This window comes from Poecilia reticulata, chromosome 6, assembly GCF_904066995.2.
Source record: "Poecilia reticulata chromosome 6, P_reticulata-male-v2, whole genome shotgun sequence".
Taxonomy (NCBI): domain Eukaryota; kingdom Metazoa; phylum Chordata; class Actinopteri; order Cyprinodontiformes; family Poeciliidae; genus Poecilia; species Poecilia reticulata.
In genome coordinates, this window is record NC_088835.1 from 18,589,846 (window position 1) to 18,611,157 (window position 21,312).

The following is a 21,312-nucleotide window of genomic DNA, read 5'->3' on the forward strand; positions in this document are numbered from 1 at the left end:
TTAGAAACTGGTGCTCCACTGGGATTTTCAGGCAGGCACAAGTTACCATCACCAAAGTTTACAGCGAATGATACAAAAAAAACAAACAAAAAAAAACTAAAAAAAAAAAAAAAAACGAATCACTTTTCAGCAGTTGTGTGGATGAAAATACCTTACTGATGTCAGAGAAGAATAAATGAGCAACCTGATATGAGGTGATGGAGACATAACGGTAGATCAAATAGCCACTCGTTTTAACCAAGGCAAGGGGAGTGCCATCTCTGAATGCACAACATGTCGAACCTAGAAGCAGATGGGCCACAGCAGAAGCAGACCACACCGAGTGCCACTGCTGTCCGTTTAGGACAAAGAAACTAAGGTTATAATTTTCACAGGCTCAACAGAACATTAACAGACTTGAAAATTGTTGCCTGCTCCAATTAATCTCAATTTCACCTCCAATATTCAGATGGTAGGGTCAGAATTTGGCATAAACAACCTGAAGGGATGGAGCCGTTCTTCCTGATCCCAAATTATAGGGCAACGTTACCTCAGCCTGCCCGAGTGCTGTTGCTGCCCATGTTCATCTCTTTATGGCTGCAGTGAATCTGTTTTCTAATGGCAACATCAAGCAGGAGGATGAAGCATGTCACAAATCCCAAATCATCTCAAACCTGGTTTCTTGAACATGACAATGCACTCACTGCTCTCCAAAACAGTCTCCAGATCTCAGTCTGAAAGAGCATCTTTGGGATGTGGTGGAAGGGTTGGTTTATATCATGGATGTCAAGTCAGCAAGTCTCTTGCAACTCTTTGAAACACTGAAAATAATGACTTGCTTATGAAAATGTGTTTAATTTCTTTTGTAACATGAATTTCTGTGACCTTTCCAATGCACACAGTGCTAAGAGTTGCTTGTCAGGTTGCCAGTATATGGTCTTTATTCAATTACAGAGGCTTGAAGTATTTCTTGCTCCCATGTCGAGCAGATGTGGAGATCATTGCACGACTAAGGGGTACGATTAAGCAACAGGGGGATTTGACCCGTAGTCAATTCAAGGATAATTGTACTGCTTGATTATTGTAAAATATTGTGTTTGGCCAAGAAATGTTAATAACGTCTTATATAATGAAAGAACTGATTATAAAAGCAGATGTGACTCAACAGATTTTCCCCCATATTTATGTTGGAAGCTGAAGATTGTTGTTTTTTTTCTCTAGAGACTAAAGGGGACCCTAACATGACGTCACTTTCCAAATATGGTAATGATGGGTTTTGTAATCTTCACAATGTAACAAAAAAAAATCTAATCCTCGTGCAAACTCATCTATTTTTTTTTATTACATATAAATTAACTTTTTATGATTTTATGCATTTTAATTTACTTTGTGGTGGTAAAATAATGACGTAGGACATCACCCTTGATCTTAAAGTGGCAGTGTCCGCATTTAATGAACATTAATTTAAAATAAAATGCAAATCATAAATTGTTACCTGTTTGATACGCTGTGCTAAATAAGCACTCATTTCTTTGGATTTCTTTCTGAATTACTCTGATAAAAAATGAAGCCAGTTTGTACGTAGTCAGGCTCGGTGAAGAATCTCTTCTCTAAATATTTGAGCTACGGATTCCTGGGAGTTTTACCAGGAGAAAATGTTCTGTTTAGATGTCCGGTATGTGTAAAAGTTGAAGGCATCCTCCCTGTCGGAGTGTTATTGCAGCTTTAAAGGGTCCACAATGCCTTGCGGTGTCCCAGTTCTTCCAAGGCGATGTAGCTCTTTACCAGCAGGAGTAATGAAACAGGGAGAGGAGAGGCAGGAGAGAGAGGAGCGTTTTCCGCAGCTGAGCACCGAGACCGCAGAGGACAAACACAAACTTTCAGACAGCGGTCTGGAACGTCAGAACTCGGTTTTCATCTGGATTCATCCACGGCCTTCTTCTGTTTGTAAAACGTGATTCCCTCCCACCCGTCTTCCTATTTTGTCGCATTTCCTTGGAAGTGATTTATTGGGCAATGGTGAAACGGGACACATTTTGCGGATTCCGCTCCTTTACCTGTGTTTTCTCCTCAAACTTCCCCTCGGAGAGGGAGAACTGAGCTGGATCTGCTTTGTATCTTGAAGGTAGGATATTTAGTGTGGGCTGATTGCTGCAGACTGTTACCGCAGCTGAGCCAGTTTGTTGTAGTGTATGGCTAAAAAATAGCGGAAACATTTCCATAGTGGGATACTTCTGCTACTCTGTGATCCAACTACAGCCCGTTAACGCCATTAGAGGCTCCTCCAGCCTTCGCATAACTACAGTCAATACTCTTGCGTTTCGTCTGTTCAGCTCTGGTACAACTTAAGATCTTTATGTGTGATCTGAGGTGATGCAGAGTTTTGTTCTCCTGGTTTGGCCAAATGTTTTTGCAGAAGATTCTCCTAAAAAAGATTTTTCTCTTTTCCACTCCGCCTCGTTCTCAGTCCTTTCAGCATCATCTGGAAATGTTAGGAACTTTTCCGTCTTTGATAGTGACGGAGTCAGACAAAGAGCTAGTTTGGTAAATACAATTATTTGCTAAAGTATTCACGTCCCTTTTTAGAACCAACAATTTCAATGTATTTTAACATATTTTAATATATTATATCAATACAAATGTTGTAAATAATTCCAATAATATTTTTTGGAAATGAATTATTATTTTTTTCTTTTTTTGCGTGCCTTTATAACTGGACTTTGACTGGACCATCCTAACTCCTAAATATGCCTTTATTCAATGCATTTTATTGGTTAGGTCTGTTGTGTGGCTATAGAGTGAACATCAGCCCCAAACTCTAACAGCTTCCATCAATATAAATCAGTTTCCCAAACCCACTGAGGAAAAGCCTCAGTGGGCCACAGCATGATGCTGCCACCAACATGTGTCACTGTGGTCTTTGTGTGCTACAGGTGATTTGCCGTGTTTGTTTTCAGTTCACTATCGAGCTGAGCTACCTCTACTCTTTCCAAGCTTTAGGTAGGACTTCTAACTGTGTTATTTCAACCATGGCTTTCTCCTTGCCATCTGCTTAACGCTCTCCTTGTCCTGTCTGTCTACCCTGTTTTAGACTTCGTCACAACTTTATCCCTTATCAATAACTAATTTATCCAATGCAATTTTTTTAAGTGTGTTATATTATGAATTATAAGGAAACTAGTAAAAAGAAAACACAGTTCCTCAACTAGCAAGAATGAATCTACATAACCCATTTGCAGAACTGTTAAAAAGTGCATACATGTTTTAATACCAACATAGAAATAGAATGATGCAAATCAAGTTTACTCTTAATTACTCTTGGTTAGAATATTTTCTCCTTCTGGCCAAAATTGATCATTGTTCTTGTTGATTCTTGTACCTTAACAAAATTACATTATAATGTTTTTTTTTTTTGTTTTTTTTTTGCTGCACTATTTAGTGGTGTTAGAATAAAAGGTGATGAATGCAAATGAACACCACACTTTATATTTTTATATTTCTTTTATTTATCTTAAAGTCTGAAATAGTTTTTCAGTTTACTGTAGTTCATTCCATGTTGTTTATCTTACTTATCTACAAATATATACACTACAACAAAATCAGTCTGTGGTGGGCAGATTAGATTTCAAGTTTTTTTATTATTATTATTATTATAGTGACAACCGCTAAAAAGTAAAAAAAATGCAGCCGTCCCAGCTGCTCATCTCTGCCCGTTTAACTCTGAATACGCGGCGCAAAGAAGTCGGCTCCAGATGATGTTTTACGAACCTCAGTAACTTGTATAAATTGGCCAGATGCCTCCCGCAGCCCTGCTGTGTTGCTGCTGCTCCTCTGCCCCGCTGCATGAGCCTCCTGCCCGCCCCTGCTGCTCCCTCAAAGCTGCCTAGTGAGCAGTGGATATGGCAGGGGAACAAAGGCGGCATTATAGCTGGCTGAACGTGCCGTCCAGATGTTGGAGATCCTGCCAGGACTGACCTCCCAAAATCGGGAGGAGGGGGTGCTTGAGCTCGTATTAGTTTAATATCAACCAGGCGGACGCAGAGAGAGGAGTCTGCAGCTCCAGGGTGGGGGGTGGGGGGTGTTAAAGAGCTCAGAGGAGCTGTGGGTGTTGTGTGTAGCGTGACTGGATGTGGGTTTAATCCCAAAACTCCTCAGTCTTTAAAGTAGAGCTAAATAGTTCTGAGCTAGTGCTGGGCATTACTTATTCCCTTTAGTTTTCTTTTCTGTTTTTTTTCTTCTTCAGTGTAACTTTGGTGCTGCAGATTGCTCAGTTGAAACACTTTTTAAAGTTTTTGGCAGGAAAAAAAGAAAAACATGTTGCATGCAAGTCAGTTCTGCTGAATAATTTAGTAAAAAAAGTATTATTCAGTGTTTCATCTTGCAGTTTAGCAACTCGCATAACTGAGCATTGCAAGTAAATACAAAAGGAATCTTTCACAATTATTCAAAACAAAGCACTTGAAAGTCGAGACAGATTGCTGTCATTGCTTGTGAACATTAAGGATCCGTTGGCAGAAAGGAACCCATAACGTTCTTATCTTGTTGTCATGGCCGGTTGCCTTCTGACAGTGCAGGAATGTATCCTCTGTTTGTTATCAGTTCCCACCCTCCAGGATCAAGGCCTTCCTCTGGTCTCTCCCATGCTCTGTCTGTTTCATTGTACACACACTAAGCTGGCATGGTTTGCAGAGAGAAACCTCTTGACTGAAGTCACAACTGGAAGAATCTTAATGCTTAACTTTCACCATGTCAGAGTGTCGCACTGTTTTGACAAAAGTCTTCATTCTTTTGGCTCACATTTTGTCGCAACCAAAACGTTTCATCTGTTTTGTGTGCTTGATCACATAAAATAGACGTACAAAGGAAAATAGAAATCCACAATAATGCGTGCAGCACCTGCTTTTCTATGCAATTACACCGGCAAGTCTTTTCTGATATCTCTGTGATGACATTTTTGCTCTTCTTTCTTTTCAAAATACATCAACATGGAAAATATCTCTGGAGACGGATTGGATTTAGGTTTGGTCTAATCTTATTTGCAAATATGCATTGACCCAAGATGTTTTTCTAAGGTTTTCTTTACATTATGTTTAACTAAATCCACCTTCTCCTGAACCCTGGCCAAGTTCCTTGTCACTACAAAAGAAAAGCTTCACACAGGATCATGCTGCCTCCAATTTGTTTCACTGTAGAGATGCTACATTCAGCGTGATGTTCAGTGTTTGTATTTTTGCCTTGCATATCAATTTGCAAGTAGAATCTCTTAGTCTCTTGTAATCAGAGTACATTCCTCCTTATAGTGTGGCTCATACATGACATGTCACAGACTTTACACCAACATTCTTATGGCTTTCTTTCAACAATGGGTTTGTCAATAAAGGTCAGATTTGTTCTGATATCTAATATCTAATAGTTGTCCTGTCAAGGAGTCTTGACTCCTACCTGAGCTTTGTTTAACCCTCTCCCTGCCTGGCCTTTACGTTCAGTTTTCTCAGGTCTTCAGTTGTGACAAACTCCTTCAGTTGTGAGATGATGGATGGAGCAACGCTGTTAGATGTTCAGAGGTTGGGAAATTGTTTTTAAAGCACAACTCTGATTTAAAATTTCTCAATGATCTATCTGCCGTGATCTCTGGTGGTGATGCTGTTTGTTTGCTAATGTTCTCTAACAAACCTGTGAAGTCTTTATAACGTACTTAACAACTATGTTTAAACGGTGGTTTAAATACACACAGGTGGATTTTGTTTACGAATTTGGCGACTTTGGAATGTAATTAGTTTGCACTGGGTTTTATTTGGGGGTGCCAGTTTAAAGAGGCTTGAACTAGGGTCATTCCCGTATTGTTTGTTATTATTAAGGAAACAGTTATTTGGCTTATAATTTACGACGATTAATATAAAACCTAACTATCTTGGTATCGTACATTTGTTATTTGAGCTATCTTCTCTACTACTTCCATGAGACCTTCAAACATAAGGTGCCCTTCAAAAAAAGAGTGAAGTATTCTAATAATATGTTGGCCGGCCTTCAGCTTTTAGTACGGCAGGCTTTTGCTGTGGCATAACTGCAATAAGCCTCTCCAGCATCATAACATGTTTTTCCGTCCAGAGTTCATTTTTTCTAGTGTGATGAAAGAGTTGGTAACACACCATTTCTTTTCTAGCACACCTCCAAAAGTCTCTGTGGGTTTAAGGTGTGGACATTGTGGTGCCCAATCATTGTGTGAAAATGATAACTCATGTTCCTCTTGCACAATGCATCATCAGGGAAAAAGAAATACACTGATGGAATAACCTGGTTAGCATAGACAGCTGACCTCATTGTCCTCACCAATTCACAGTAGTGCCCCTAACGGCTTGTATGGTTGGCCTGTGCATAATTTTATGCACTTCTCTTCTTACCCTGATGCGCCAATCTCTCTGGAGGAAGGTAAACCTGGACTCATGAGGCCATGATTTTCTTCTTTTGCTTCAGAGTCCAATCTTTAAGCTATCTGCCAAAATGAAGACTTTTTCCCCCCCACAATATCCTCGCTGATCAGTGGTTTTCTAAAGGCCACACAGCAGTTTAGTCCCTATCCTTTCAGGTTCTCTCACATTGAAATACTCTTACTTTCATTCTTGAACACAGCCCTGACTTCTGCTATCATTTCTGTGACCAAATTTTTAAGTGATCGCCAATAACTAGCATTCAAATGTGTTTTTTCCCCAACCACGTTTCTTCTGCAAAGATGTTAGCTCCCTAATAATTTCACAACTTTTTTTATGATGGGTTGGACAATATTTAACCTATTTTTAGCAGCTTGAGAAATCTCCTTAATTGTTATCTTTGTTTGATGCATGCCAATAATTAAACCCTTCTGAAACAGATCAACATCTTTTCTTTGCCATAAGTGTTTAAGAATTGAGATGCTAATCCCCGCATCAGTTTGGTTTAAGCAACTTGCTGCCATTTGAAATATAATAATCAGTCAATAATTAACTAATAGTAGGTTATGAACAATTTGGTTTCTTAAATCCAGGTGACTTAAAGTTTGTGGCTGCAGTGTAACAATCATGAAAACCCGTAAAGTTCTAGGAGTGTGGAAACCTTTTTGGACACTATGCAATATTTAGTCTTAGTTTTTAATCCCATAAATTAGACATATTTGTGTAGTCTCAGCACATGTTGGATATTTGGAAGAGCGGAAGAGCTTTCTGCCACCGGTGCCTAAACAATAAAACCGCCGTCTGGCTCTGATTGCTCGCAGAGATCCATTTCACAACAGAGCTGCTGCCAATTACAGCCCAGTAAAAATTGCTTGTAATTACATGTTGCTGTACTCGGTGCACAGTTTGACTTAAAGTTTGGTAACCAACAGAGAGGAGGGGCTCGGGCATTATTGTGATGTTGCTCAAGTCTGTGAGAAATATCCTTCTGTCTCTAATTAACAGCAGTGTTGGGGACTTTTAGGAATCGGGAACCTTTTGTTCTGAATTAGTCTGACTGTGCTACTTGGTGTTCCAGTTAATTACAGGGAAGAATTTTCAACACTGTACGGCTGTATTGTCCTCTGTTTTTGGGTGAACAATGGTCAGCGAATGTGGACAGGAAGTGGAACAGAATGTATTTGTGAGGCAGCAAGTGTTAGAAGGCCGGTAGTTTCCTGTGAGATCGTTTTGCTCAAGCCTTTTTTTTATTCGATGTAACGAATGAATGCTTGTTTTGTTTTCGTCCAACGCGCCAACTCCCGGCAAACAGGATTCAAAATCAGAATCAGAACATTTGTATTTCTAGAGTTTATTCCGCCAAAAGAGCCATCCTTCTGTTTATTTGTAACTCTGTCCACCCATCCGTCTGTCCTTCCGTCTTTCCATTAGTCCCTCCATTCATTCGTCCATGTCCATTATTCCCTTGACCCATCCAGCCGTCTCTTCGTCCATCTTGCTATCCATCTGTACCTCCATTCATCTGTATGTCTAACCATCCACCCCTCCATGTGTCTACTCTGTGGCATTTGTAGATTCAATATTTAAAGCCTGACCACTGTACAATATCTGCCATAAATACATAGCAAAGTTTTGTGTTTGTGCAAAGAGAAAAAGTGTAAAAAGGACGGAGATATTTTGTATAAGAACCCAGAGCAAAGTCCTAACCTGCATAATGCAGGGAAGCTGTGACACTAGACTGCGAGTAAATTCATTGTAGCGCTAAATAACCTGACTTTTTCCCTTTTTGTGCATGTGCATGTGTGTGTTACTGAGGGTATATTAGTTGCAGTGAAGCATCCACAGGAGCATATGGTGGAATGTTTACACCAGCAGCCAGCTGAAGCCTTTTCTCTGCCAGCCTGGTATGCTCCTGCAGGTCTGGAGAGTTGTGATCAGCAGCCGGGGACGCAGGCTGCTTTGGTGCTGCTCACACACTTTTCTTCTCAGTGAGGAATGCAGGTCCAATCATTATTACTCAACACCAGACTGTAACAAATGAGAACAGACACTCAAATCATCTGGATTTGAGGTTTTGCAGAAGTTTATCATCTCAGCTGAGCTTTAATAGAAATCCGAGAGCTCATCTGCCTCGTGGAATGCTTTTCTGGCAAAATGCAGACTGCACAAATCAGGAGGCGGGCATCCCCCCAGGCTGCGGCTCTTGACGGGCCAACACAACGGAGCTCGCAGAGCCCAGGATGGCTCTGTGCCCTGCACCGATGTGCCCATATCATTAGTTGGGTTTTCTGAGTTAATGTCAAGAAATGCAACATGAACGAAGGGAGCTCCGAGTCTGAGCTGCAGCTTTTTAATTTATGCAACTCAAAATGTAGTGTTTGTTTTTTTGTGGGGCGAGGGTTGTAATTTTGTCACATCGCAACCACAAATATTGGTGTACATTTTATGATGAATCAACACAGAGTAGCAGAACAATTGTGAAGTGGAAGAACAATGATGCATATCTATTTCACGTGTTACAAAACAAAGTTTAAAGTATTATGCACATCTTTCAGTCCTCTTTACTCTGATGCCTCTAAATAAATACCTGTTCCTTCAGAACCGGATTTCAGAATAAAGTCCATCTGTGTGTAATTTCATCTTAGATTAAATCCAGCTGTACTATGAATGCCTTAAATGTTTGTCGGAAAACATTAGTCAACTAATAGCATCATGGAGACCAAGAAAAAGACCAGATGGGTCTGAACGTTGTTGAGAAGTTTAGGGCAGGATGAGGTTCTAAAACAATATTTTACACTTTGTACATCTGACTGAGAACTGTGCAATCCATCATCTTAAAATGGAAAAACTGACAAATGCAAACCCACCAAGCCTGACCGTCCACCTGAACTGACAGATTGGGCAAGAAAAACATCAAACTGAGAAGCAGCCAATATGCTCAGGAGAAGCTACAGAGATCCACAGGAGGAGGGAGATTCCTTTGAGAAGTAAACTGTTAGTCATATACTCCAAAAATCTGGCCTCTCAATGGGTAGAATCGGTTATTTTGGGGAAAAAAATGCCACAGGAAGTCCCAGTTGAACATGCATACGGAGGTCACAGCAAACATGCAGAGGACGGTGATCTGGTTAGATGACAGTAAAACAGAACTTTTGGACTTATTTGTGACAGAAAATTTAGTCTGCACATCACCCTACATGCACCAACCACACAGTGAAACATGAGTTGACAGCATCATGCTGTGGGAATGCTTTTCCTCCAGAGGGGCAAGAAAACCAGTCAGAGCTCATGGGAACAATGGGTGCAGCTAGATACACTCACACCTAAAATGAGATGGATAAGATTAAAAAAAATATACATGCATTAAGATGGCCTAGTCAAAGTCCAGACCTAAATTCAACTGAGAATCTGTGGAAGCAAAGGAGAGTTGTTCAGAGCTACTAATTATGTTGGTGTATCACCTAAAATCCCAATATATTATTTTAAAAAAATCTTTTGGTGTTTTCTCACTTTTAGTATTTTGATACCCTCCTCATCAGCTGAGCTGTAGTGCCCTCTTTTCCTCAGAGGCAGTACTATTATTGATTTTGAAATTGCTTTTAAAGAAAGATGCGGGGGGGAAACGGTTTGATTCACACAACATAAAGATTTCCCTGTTTGCTTGACTGCGAGTGTTTTCCAGCTCCTTCTCATCCTTCAGTGCTTCAGTGCCATTTAAGGGCCGTCTGAAAAGAAGGACAAAAGCCCTTTCTGACCAGCTGTGTGTGTGTGCCAAGAATAGAGCGAGCAGGCGACACTCCAGTATCTGAAAAATACGAAGCAGAGTTTTGATGTCTTTGTACAAAAATGAGATTCTCTGAACAGGAACACAGTTTTGTTTTAATTTGTCAAACAATCAGGCAAGCGGTTTTCCTTCCTGGAGACTTTTTTTTTCTTTTAGATGCATTTTTATTGTTTTTCAAAAAGTAGACTTCAGCTAATTAGTCCAACTCCAGACTTTTGTCCTTCCCTGCTCACACTGCCTTGAAGGGCTGCATGGGGTTTGGAATACATGTAGAAAAGCATTGGGCTGGCCGACTGGAGTGAATGACTTTGTGAATGTGGACAGGGAATACCTGAGCTGGGGGAGGTGTAATTGGGGGGGCTGGTGGACAAAGGGTCCTTTGTACACAGCTGTGTAGGTTAGATTCATAGAGAGGGATACAGATGGGGCCGTTCATTCTGACCCGACGTACTGTCCTTGAAGAGCATGTTGAAGAATTCCTGTCAGTAATTATCCACATCTTGATACCCGCTTTGCGAATTCATGAAGAACAATTTAAAAAGCAGTGATTATGCTAAAAGATTCTTTTTTTTTTATTTTGGTCTTGATTTTCTTTTTTAGACCCTTCCCACATTTTAATCCCTGTCACATTCTGTCCCTTCTGAGGTAATGTTTCTGTCATCCTTGCTTCAATCTAATACCCAGTACAAAAGCAGGAACTGGCCTTGGGAATGTCTGCTGGCAGATTCTTCCTGCACCCCCAACAGTCATGTACCTATTCATAGAGAGGAACAAAACAACACTGTTGAGGCCAGGTGGCCAGGCATGCCTGGAGTCCGTTCTCCGCTTGGACTCTCTTACATGTCATAATTTTCTCCTGTTGTGTTCTTTGTTGATGTAAAACTTTTGCTGCTATACTACAAACGGGTGGCCCAGTCACAAGCTCTGTAACGTTGGCCGTACGACTGCCTCGTGACTAACCGCTTCCTGTTTTCCCCCTTTGTTTCCTACACAGTACATTAGAAAGAGGGATTTCCTGCGAACTGCCATCATTCCAGGCCTTGAATAATGTTGGGGGCCACACACCATAACGGCCCCGCTCACTTCTGACCCCAAAATGGAGCTGAAGGTCTGGGTGGATGGCGTCCAGAGGGTTGTGTGCGGGGTCACAGAAGCAACCACCTGCCAGGAAGTGGTGATTGCTCTGGCCCAGGCTATAGGTAAATATTCCTGTTTTTTTTTTTTTACAAAAAGCTCAGCAGGGGTATAATCTGTTCCTTAACCTTAGAAGGAGGATTGGTTTCTCTTTTTTCTCCCTTACCTATTTACATAGTTACTTAGAGGTTTTATTTTATTTTGTTGACTTTCGGAATTTTACGAGGTCTTATGAAAGATCTGGAGTTAGAATAATTTATAAAATAAGAAAATAAAATCAGTAGAGAAGTTTTATATTTCCTCAGTTGTGGGAGAGTGAAGAAATTTCTATTCCATTACACATTTCTGTACACTGTCCACGTCGGCATTGTGATTGTCAAGGACTTAACTTGATCCAGCTCAATTTGTTAATCATGTTACGATTCCCAAAATGGGATTTCAGGCTCCGCACACATTCATGTTGGAACCCCGCGGTTCTAATTTTTTGGCCTGCAGGGTGTTTTTCAGTACAGTGTGCAGAGCAGGTCACAAAACACAGAGGATCAAGGGATAGCAGCAGCCAATACGGCCTTTTTATTGGCAGCATCTATACCATGATTTAAGCACTTCAGTTTAATTCTCAAGCATGTTTTCAGACCTTCAAACTCTTATTTTGCTTCATATTACAAGCACAATTTTGGTCATAGTCACATTTTCAAACTCTTTCTCATTACCACTAATGCTTTGTTGCACATTTGTTCTCATTCTCTGTCCACCTAAAGTTTACGAGGTTAATGTTACGATCTGTTGTTTAAGTCAGTAAAGATTCAGCAACATACAGTTACTGGTGGTGCATTTAGGGTCACATTTGAAATGAGTAAATATTTGTTTAGTGGTTGGAAATGAGGATTTCCTGTGTAATGTCAATATGCTTGTTTATTGAATAATGTGACCTGAATCTGAAATCACTAAAAAGTGAACTTATTTTTGATGAGGAAGAATATTTCTTTTGGAATTTCAAAATAATTTTGAGTTATTGCACAAAATAATAAGATTTAAAAAAAAAAAAATCCTATTATATTCAAGATTAAAACCTTTGTTGTTTTGTGACAATGTGACAAATGATTATCTTGAGATAATTACGTTAAAAGGACGCTTTCAGTCATGATATTCGTCAGCTTCCAAATACATTCTGCTGATCTTTTCAACCCACAAATTTAATCGATTTGCATTATTGTTTAAGAAAAGCTATCAAGGTCAGAAGAACCCTGACCGTGATAATCAAGTGTGCAAGTTGTGGCCACTCACACGACTCATGTGCGATTGTGCTTCTTTGCATCGATTAACATTCTCCAATAATCATAGTAAGTTCCTCTAAAATGCCAAACTGTTGCTTTTAGACAGAGAAAGAGGCCCTGATGATGTAAGCAGCTGTCATCTCTCAAGCCTTCATTTTAGGCTCCTGCTGAGAAATGGTGGGCCATAATCAGGGGCTATATTGGTGCTTTCTTGGCTTTACGCACCCCACTTTCCCATATGGCTGCTGCAAAAATGGGGGCACTTGAGCAGAATGTATTGACATCACTTCCCACTAAGCGCAGGAGGAGGAAGGAAAGTCTGACTCATCCCCTTCGTATCCTGCCAAACTGTGAAAGCAGCACTTCTCTCTGAGCCCCCCTCCTCTGCCTTTCAATGTTCCCCACGCATACACCACGCTAACGGATCAAACGCAAATATTGATTTTGCACGTTGACGTTTATTGAGCGTTTCTGTGTATGCACTTTTAGTAGGTTTTTGTTGTCAAACCTGAAAAGAAATCTATGTTATAATCAATGAACCAAATTGGAAAAGCAGTTGAAGTGCTGAAACTGCAGAAAACCTTTTACGCTACAATTTTTTTTTTTATATTGAATGCAATACTTTTTTAAAAGTATTCATACCACCATTAAACCACAAACTTCAAAATACGTCATGCATACTTCACTTAGAGCAGAGTGGCAAAGTGGAAAGAAATTAATGCAACGTTTTCAAAATAAAATTTGCTAGTAAAATCTGCAAAGCTTTATTTCAGATTGGATGAGGGTTTGTAAAAAGCAACTTTATTGCAGATTTTATTTGGATTAGATCCTAAATAAGATTAATCTGTTTTAACACATTAATGTGCTGTGATATAGCACATTCAGTTGTCACTCTGGCTGTATCTTCCAGTGTTTCTGGAAGATGAACCTCATATCAAATATCTCCGTCAACAACTTTGGAAAGCAAAAATCCCTAATACTGTACATTTAAAATTGTACGGTTGTAGTTGTACTAACCCTTTTAGCACCACAAATGTCAAAACAGCAACTCATTCCGCCATTTTGGACGTCGCCATTACGACGCAGAGGTGCAGGTTGTTGACGTAACCCGTACAGCTCCAATTCTCCAATTCTTGCACATTTCCAACCTTATGTACACTTTGACTGAGTACGCCAGGGATGTCAAACTCCAGTCCTCGAGGGCCGGTGTCCTGCAACTTTTAGAAGTACCTCTGCTGCACCACACCTGAATAGAATAATTAGGTCATTAGCAAGGCTCTGGAGAACTGAGGAGGTAATTAAGCCATTTGATTCAGGTGTTTTGTACCTGTGGCACATCTATAAACTGCAGGACAGCGGCCCTTCAGGACTGGATTTTGACACCCCTGGAGTACGCACTTCATAGAGGAGCGTAGGATGTAGTGCAAGTATTGGAACCGGGCTCCTTTCAACTGATTCTTCCACCTGACAGGTGGATCTATGCAGTGGATCTATGACTTCTTCTCAGTGGCATGCCGTGGGCTTTCAGTCAGGGCCATCAATAGACTTCAGCTATGAACAATACACGCGTCGTGTAGGACAATGCAAGAATGCATATATCAAGCAATATATCTTAGAAGTAGTTCTCTGACTGTCGCTCCCTTTTTGGCTTACAACATCCATGTGTTGTTAGGATTGCTGTTGTGCTTTACTTTCTCTATTTACAAATGAATGATTGAGTGCAGTATTCTCTGGTCATTATGATTCTGTTTGTTTTCTGTTAACTCTCTGAAGTCTTCACACAGCAGTTGCATGTGTGCTGTGATTTCAATTAAAACATATTTTCTTCTGAAAGCAACGGGTTGCAGTGGATTTTATTTGCATGCAAGAAATTATAAGAGATCCAAATAAGAAAAACACTTTTCAGATTTTTATTTGTGAAATATTTTTGAAAAAATAAATCATTTGCATTCTAATTCTCAGTTACGTTACATGTGCAGTGTACACCACCCCTCCTCTGTTTTATTTTACTGTATTTTTACCACATAAAACTCCACAAGTTCTACATTTTGCTTTTTGGTTTCTTTGAAACATGATTTTAATTTCTTGCACATTTTGTTTGAGAAACACAAGCACCAAAGAAAAAGTGGGTGAGAATTTAAATCTCAGCTTTTTTGCAACAGAAGTGCTTCTAAAAAGAAGTTTGTTTCTAAGTGAAAATCCTTCCCCTTTAATATGTGGTGTTTGTTTTGAAGTTATTCTCTCCATTTTCATCAAGGCAGTTTTTATCATTCCTGTATAGCTTTGTGTTCAATGCACTGTGATGTCGTCTCTTAACAGTGCATTATTTTAATGTGCTTGTTGTTTTCAGGTCGCACCGGGAGGTACACTTTAGTTGAGAAATGGCGGGACACAGAGCGCCACTTAGCCCCTCATGAGAGCCCAGTGGCCTCTCTGAACACCTGGGGTCAGTACGCTGGCGACGTTCAGCTAATCCTTCATCGCACGGGGCCCTCGCTCACCGAACGCCCCCCGTCAGAGGGCCCCCCGCTCAGGGGTCCTGAACGCGGCCTCCATCGTCAGAGCCTGCCTCCTCTTGCAAAGCTACGTCACCCCAACGACGGCTCTCTTCACCGCCGTGAACCGCGCCGGAAGTCTCTGACCTTCACCGGTGCGCCTCGGAGCCTGAGGGAGATCCTGAGCGGAGGCCGGATCGGGGATGCCGAGGGGAAGCGGAGGCTCCTCCTGGGAAACGGGGGGATTCACCACCACGCGGGGCCGGCCTTTAGCACGGCTCCCCCGGGCCTGTGGACCTGTCGCATGGAAGATTTGGTCAGACTGGTCAGTCTGCAAAGAGAGACTCTGAACGTGCTGGAGAAGAAGCTGGAGGCGTACGAGGCCGAGCTCCAGGCCTGGTCCGAGGGCCGAGGGGGGCGAGGGGCTGGGTGCGCTGCAGATCTGGGTAGAGGTGGAGGGCTGTTGGAGGAGATCCTGAGGCTTGAGAAGCACCTCAGGAAGAATGAGGTGGAAATGGAAGAGGAAGAGTTTTGGGCCACCGAGCTGCAGATTGAGATGGAGAGCGAGAGGCAGCTGGAGGAACGACTGCAGGAGCTGCGTGGACGACTGCAGGGCTGCGAGATGGAAATTAAAGAAAAACTCACAATGTTAAAGGTATATTATGTATTGGGAGATTTTCTCTGTGCATTCGAAGAAAATAGATTGTGGTCTAAGAGCAGATGTGGGTTTGTTTTTATTTTCTGCATTGCCGTGTCCTTTGCTTGTCAGGGGGTAGAAGCAGGTCTGGAGGAGGAGAAGCTGCAGAGAGAGCGCCAGGAGACCCAGTGGGTCAGTGAAGCCGAGGCGCGGGCTCAGGTCCTCCGGGTCAAGGCGGAGTTGAAGGCCCAAGAGAGGCAGGCCATCCAGCTGGAGACCAGCTGCAGGGCTGTGGACAGATCACTTGGACAAAGCAGTAAGAAACTGCAGGTGAGTTTTTCTAATTCAGTAAACGGTTAGGATGTTTTTTTTTTTGTTTTGTTTTTTAAAAATGCTGCTAAATGTTCACTTATATCATCCATCTTTTTGTCCCTTTCTCCCTCTATTAATCATTTCTTTGCTTCATAACACGAAATGCATCTTTACCAGTGAAAACTAAAAGCATAAAACCTGATTGATTAACACATCTCTTTAAAATTAGCAATTAGCACCCTTCAGCGCGACACATGCTGCACTAGTCCAGAAATCTTGCCGGACTCCAGTAAGTCACACTGAGAGCTCAAGAATATAAAAACTTGAGAGCATCAGAATCATTCTGGAAAGGTCCAGCAGAGATATCAGCTCAACAGAGAAGAGAAATCAAGTTACTGGTTTTAATGCGTTCACTATCGTAGCTGGACTCCAAGAAGGGAGAGATGAGGTGAGACAGACCACCAGCTGTGAAATCACTCAGGACTTGGATAAACAGGACCACAGGTCGTCACTCCAAATGGCCACAGAATATCCTAGTTACCTGCTCCTCATTCAAGGGTCGTAAATAATCTTTAAATTATTTACCTCAATTTAAGTTCTTGATGTCTTAAAAAGGTTTTTTTTGAGTTCCGTCTTGCAACATCTTAAATTTCTGCACCTTTTTGCTGCTTTCATAGATTTTTTTTGTTATTTTCAGTTTAATTAGTTTCATCTTGGAAAGTGGACATTTAGACAGACTGAGCTACAACAGATTTACATTTTGGCAACTGCATGTAGAAAACTTATATGGCCAGAGCCAAAAACAACCCCAAAGATAAACACAAAGTTTTCATTTTGTTTTGTTTTATTACTTACCCAAGTTGCTAAGTTGACATTCCAAAAATGTTCTTCAAGCTAGAAAATACCTCTGGCCCACTGCTGCTGTGTTTTGTTTCTCTGCTCTGACCACTCTGACCCCTGATGGCTCACACTGAGCCGGGTTCTTCTCCACTGCTGAAACTCGCTCGCTTCGAAGGAGGGATTGCTGAAAAAAACCAACAACTTGATGCAATCGGCTTAAAGAGAATTGAAATCTCTGGCACTCGAGCTAATAAAATATGCTTCTGGTAATTAAATGCCACTATCGAAACAATAAACGCGCTATAAACATTCTGTGAAAATCATTCGGAATCTGTGATACGGATATTGAGCTTGCAGTTATGGGTTGAAGTCTCGGATTCAAATTGTCTTCGGTTCTCTGCAGTGTGAGTTGTCATTTTCCTTGCTGCTGTTCCAGGACATGCAGCAGGAGCTGGAGCAGCTGACCAAGGAGCTGCGGCAGGTCAACCTGCAGCAGTTCATCCAGCAGACTGGAACCAAGGTCACAGTGCTGCCCGCTGAACCGACGGAGGAGGACTGTGCAAACAGCAGCTCTGGCTCAGGTAATGAAACGTGTCTTCAAGTGTTACTTAAAACCTTTTTCAGGAAACTACAAAACGCTCAGTGAGATGCAGTGTGATCTGACCTGACGCAGTTCGTTTTAGAATAACGGTGCTCTTTGATTTCAAAAGACATCATGTGTGTCGCATGTAAAAATGACGACAAAGTTCAGCGGGAGTGTTGGAAAATCGTTTCCTCCATCAAGGTGCACTTTGTGCTGTGGCCGCAGTTCTTGACAACCTGCTGAGAGAAAATGACTCGGTTCTGTCTTGCATCTCCGTGCGTCAGTATGCGAAAGGAGAAAATAGCTGTAAAGAAAAGTACATGCAGTACGGCTCTTTGTTGCCATGTAAGTGGTGGTTCTGGAAGGCTGCAGCGGCTCTGCCATCTTGTAAATTACCAGCAGAGAGAGGATGATCCTCATGAGAGCGATGCACCATGAGAGGGAAGCGAAGGCTGGTTGTTGAAAACCATGCCGTGACTCGGTAATTTGTGAAACTTTTTTTTTTTTATGTCTGAGCTGAAGAAAACCATACTTTCTTGGCAGAAAAGCTAAAATGTGCTTTTAAAAAGTTAGTGCAAGGAGGAGGATCAGCCCTGGTAGAAAAACAAACTTTGAGGGGTTTTTTTAGGGCCCCCTGCTGGTTTGTTAGACCTAATGTTGCATGTTCCACACAGGCCAGATTGGCTAATGCACTAATTATACTCATACTGCATAAAACCTTCTGAGCTAACTCAACAGTTTCTGCTGCTTCCATCTGAGCTGAGAAAAAGAGGCTGTGAATTGAACCGGTCATATTATTCTCATTCTGTTTTAAGCTCATTTTTGTTTATTTTTAGAGATCAGAAAGTCTGAATAAAATCACAGCTGAAATTAAATTGAAAGAAGTAGAGGCTATAGTACTTGATGTGACCGTCCTGGGCTTCATCGCGTACCTTGAGACCTTTGCTGCAAGTCTTCTCCTCAACCCCTTCCCTCTGACCACTTCCTGTATTGTAGCGGTCAATAAAGGCCACTAATTAAATCTTTAAAATGAGAAAAACTATATCTCAATTGTCTACTCACCAGTAAACAGTAAACAGTCTACATATGATCGGGCTTGGCCAATTTAAGAGGAAAGTGAGTGGTGCTAGCAAGGACCTCCTGGACCATAAACGAGGCTTGATGCCTCATTAAATCCTAGACTTGCTTTTGTGAGCAACAAGGCCTCGGTACATACAAACACACTGAGTTAAACTTTTTATTTCTAAATCACACCTTGGATCATTAATGTGTTCCTTACATGCGCTTAACTTATACTCAGACATGTTAAAAGCAATTACGAAGGTAGCACTTTGATTGTGAACATTTTTCAGAGGTGAATTCATTATATTGAATATAATGCACTGGTTTTTGCAAAGAGTGCACAGAGAAAGTAGATGTTTAATAGGTTTAAAGATTTACAAATATATTATCCATTACTTTTTTGGATGCCTTTAAATGTAAACTGTTAAAATAATCTGGACTGGGATTTTTTTTTTTTCATCTGGTTTTTCTGCCACTTTTATATAACTGTTGCTGTGGGATTCTACATGACACGCCCACTGTTATGGTTTCCGTCATGTAAATTAATACGTGCTTGATTATCCTCTAATAACCTTGCACAGAAGAGTGAGCATGATGAATTTTCTTTGTGAAATAAAATTGACTCCACTCCTTTTGCAAAGCTCAGCCTTGCCCCCTGGTGGCTCCAAAGAAGGAGTGCATAACATCGTGTGTTTTAAATTTTTTATTTTCTTCTTTCAAATTTTCTGACAAATTTGTAAGGCATTGACAGAAATTACTGTCTTTTTCTATGTATTTTAAAGGAAACTCTTTAGAAATGTTAGGCGGTTAAAAACAAACTAGTCAAATTGTCAACCTTGTGATTATCAAGTGGAATATTTGTCACTTTTATGAGTTCTCTAATGCATTTCCCTGTGTCGTACGTAGCGTGAAAGTTTGCTAAATTTTGACGTGCGCCATCTCACTGCTGAATAAAGAAAAATGCTGCTCAGTTAAAAGCTGAAGTGCAGTCTTATTTTCTCTGTTGCTTGTTTCCTGGTCAGATTTGGCGGCGCTGACTGGCTCGCTGAAGCGCCCTGTGTCCACCCAGCCCGTGTCCAGCCACCTCCGCGTCCTCGCCAACCCTCTTAGCTCTGGCCTGAACCCAGAGGGGATCTACGTCTGACCCCCATGACTGACCCCAAGCAGGACGTCTCTGCAGCGCAAGACTATGCATTCTTTGTTTTTAAACCTATGAAGGTATCCGATAGTGAGAGGTGTAAAGATACGGTAAACATACAATCTCTGAATGGAAATAATAGAGCACTTAAAGGAAGAAAACACCAGTTGGCAGGTATGGTCAGGAAAAAAAAAAACCCACTGCACCCTACCGACTGGTGCATCCATGCTTTCCATTTCGCTCTGAAACGTCTGGCTGTTGTGGACCTCCTCCATCAGCATATCCACTTATTGTACTTTCACTTTACTACCTGCTGAATGATTTATATTCATCTTTTTGCCTTTTAGAAAGCGACCATGAGAATCTTTGTACATGTATGTTTCTCTCCAGCAAAACGTCTGGTTCTTGTTGAAGTGAAGGATCCACTTGTTTGTAGTAGAACTGTGAACAATCCCTCCCTGTTGGTTCAAGTTAAAACTATGCACAAATGGTTCATATTTTTGTTACTGAATGTTTCTGTGTGAACTTACCAAAATGAAGGCTTACTGTAGATGTTTGTACTCTTCAGCTTTATTCAGTGAGTGCATTTTATTCTGAAGTTGTGCAGTCCTGCAGTAACGGCTGCATATTAAACCAGTGTTAATTCTCCTTTTTAGCTGTATTTTTTTTGTTGTTGTTCAACAACAACAAAGTATATATATATTCATATATATATACATATATATATTTTTTCTGAATGTATTTTATGCTTGTTTATCTTATGGATTGTGTGTGGCCAAAGATTGAGCTTGTTGCATGATTGTGCTGGCGGCCATCTTTGAATGTGCAAAGAGTTCTCAAAGCCGATTGGTCGACCTGGCAGTGGTAGTCATAAAGTGGACAGTTGCAGCTATGACATGAAGTAAGAGTGTGAGTACGTAATTAAAGAGACTTGTGTGCATTTGTCCGCATGCGCGCACACGTGGTGTGGGACTTTGAAGGTTTGAAGCACTTGTTAAATCACGAAAAGTGAATGTTTGTCTGCATATGTGATAGCGATTCAAGAAATTTGCCTGTGTGTGAGTGCAGAAAAGCCAAGTTATGAAGCTTCACTTAGGTTGTAGATAAGCTGCTAAACACATCAAAGTGCCTTATCCTCATATTGTTAATGGTGTTTTCCAGATACAGCATAGAGGAGGTGTTACAGAGGGCGTTGTTGGGGAAAAATTATTAATTGAGATCAAGACAACTGTAGAATTCAGTGCTGGTATGCAACATGAGCAGAAGACACTACAACCTTTCTTTCAGTGTTTTGTAGGAATGTCAAATTTAACAAGAAGGATCTGTACTTTGTCACTGTATTGTTACCGTAATACTACATGCAACAGTTAAGTTTCTAATAGTTTTTCCTTTGTTTTTGTTTTGTTTTGTTATTTTACTTGGAACACGTGTACTGTAATTTGGATCAGAACTTTCACATTGTTGTGGTCACTGTTTACAACTTCATATCTTCTTGAGCTCTAATAAGATGTCAACTTTAAATAACTTTTGTTTCGTTTTTCTTGCCTTAATCTACTGCAGATTGTGGCCAGTTGTGTATGGCTGTAACAGAATGCAGATATGACATGGATTGCATGGTTCAATAAACCATCTGAATAAAATCA

General features: G+C 40.9%; 1 protein-coding gene across 2 annotated transcripts; it reads left to right on the top strand.

Annotated features, from left to right (window-relative positions):
* The first annotated feature begins 1,637 nt into the window (after positions 1–1,637).
* rassf8a (Ras association domain family member 8a) lies at positions 1,638–21,312 on the top strand. 2 transcript variants are annotated; one of them, XM_008411471.3, is made up of 6 exons: positions 1,638–2,104; positions 11,186–11,390; positions 14,953–15,752; positions 15,867–16,064; positions 17,323–17,467; positions 19,554–21,312. In XM_008411471.3, exons 2-6 carry the CDS (start codon positions 11,288–11,290, stop codon positions 19,673–19,675), a joined length of 1,368 nt encoding a protein of 455 aa, XP_008409693.1. In that variant the 5' UTR covers positions 1,638–2,104; positions 11,186–11,287; the 3' UTR covers positions 19,676–21,312. The 2 variants fall into 2 exon arrangements, with proteins under 2 accessions (XP_008409693.1, XP_008409695.1); XM_008411473.3 differs by lacking the exon at positions 1,638–2,104 and adding an exon at positions 2,138–2,523.

Coding starts and splice junctions, on each gene's coding strand:
- rassf8a (XM_008411471.3), top strand. CDS start 11,288: ATGGAGCTGAAGGTCTGGGTGGATGGCGTCCAGAGGGTTGTGTGCGGG. Junction 16,065..17,322: donor AAAGCAGTAAGAAACTGCAG/GTGAGTTTTTCT, acceptor CTGCTGTTCCAG/GACATGCAGCAGGAGCTGGA. Junction 17,468..19,553: donor AAACAGCAGCTCTGGCTCAG/GTAATGAAACGT, acceptor TTTCCTGGTCAG/ATTTGGCGGCGCTGACTGGC.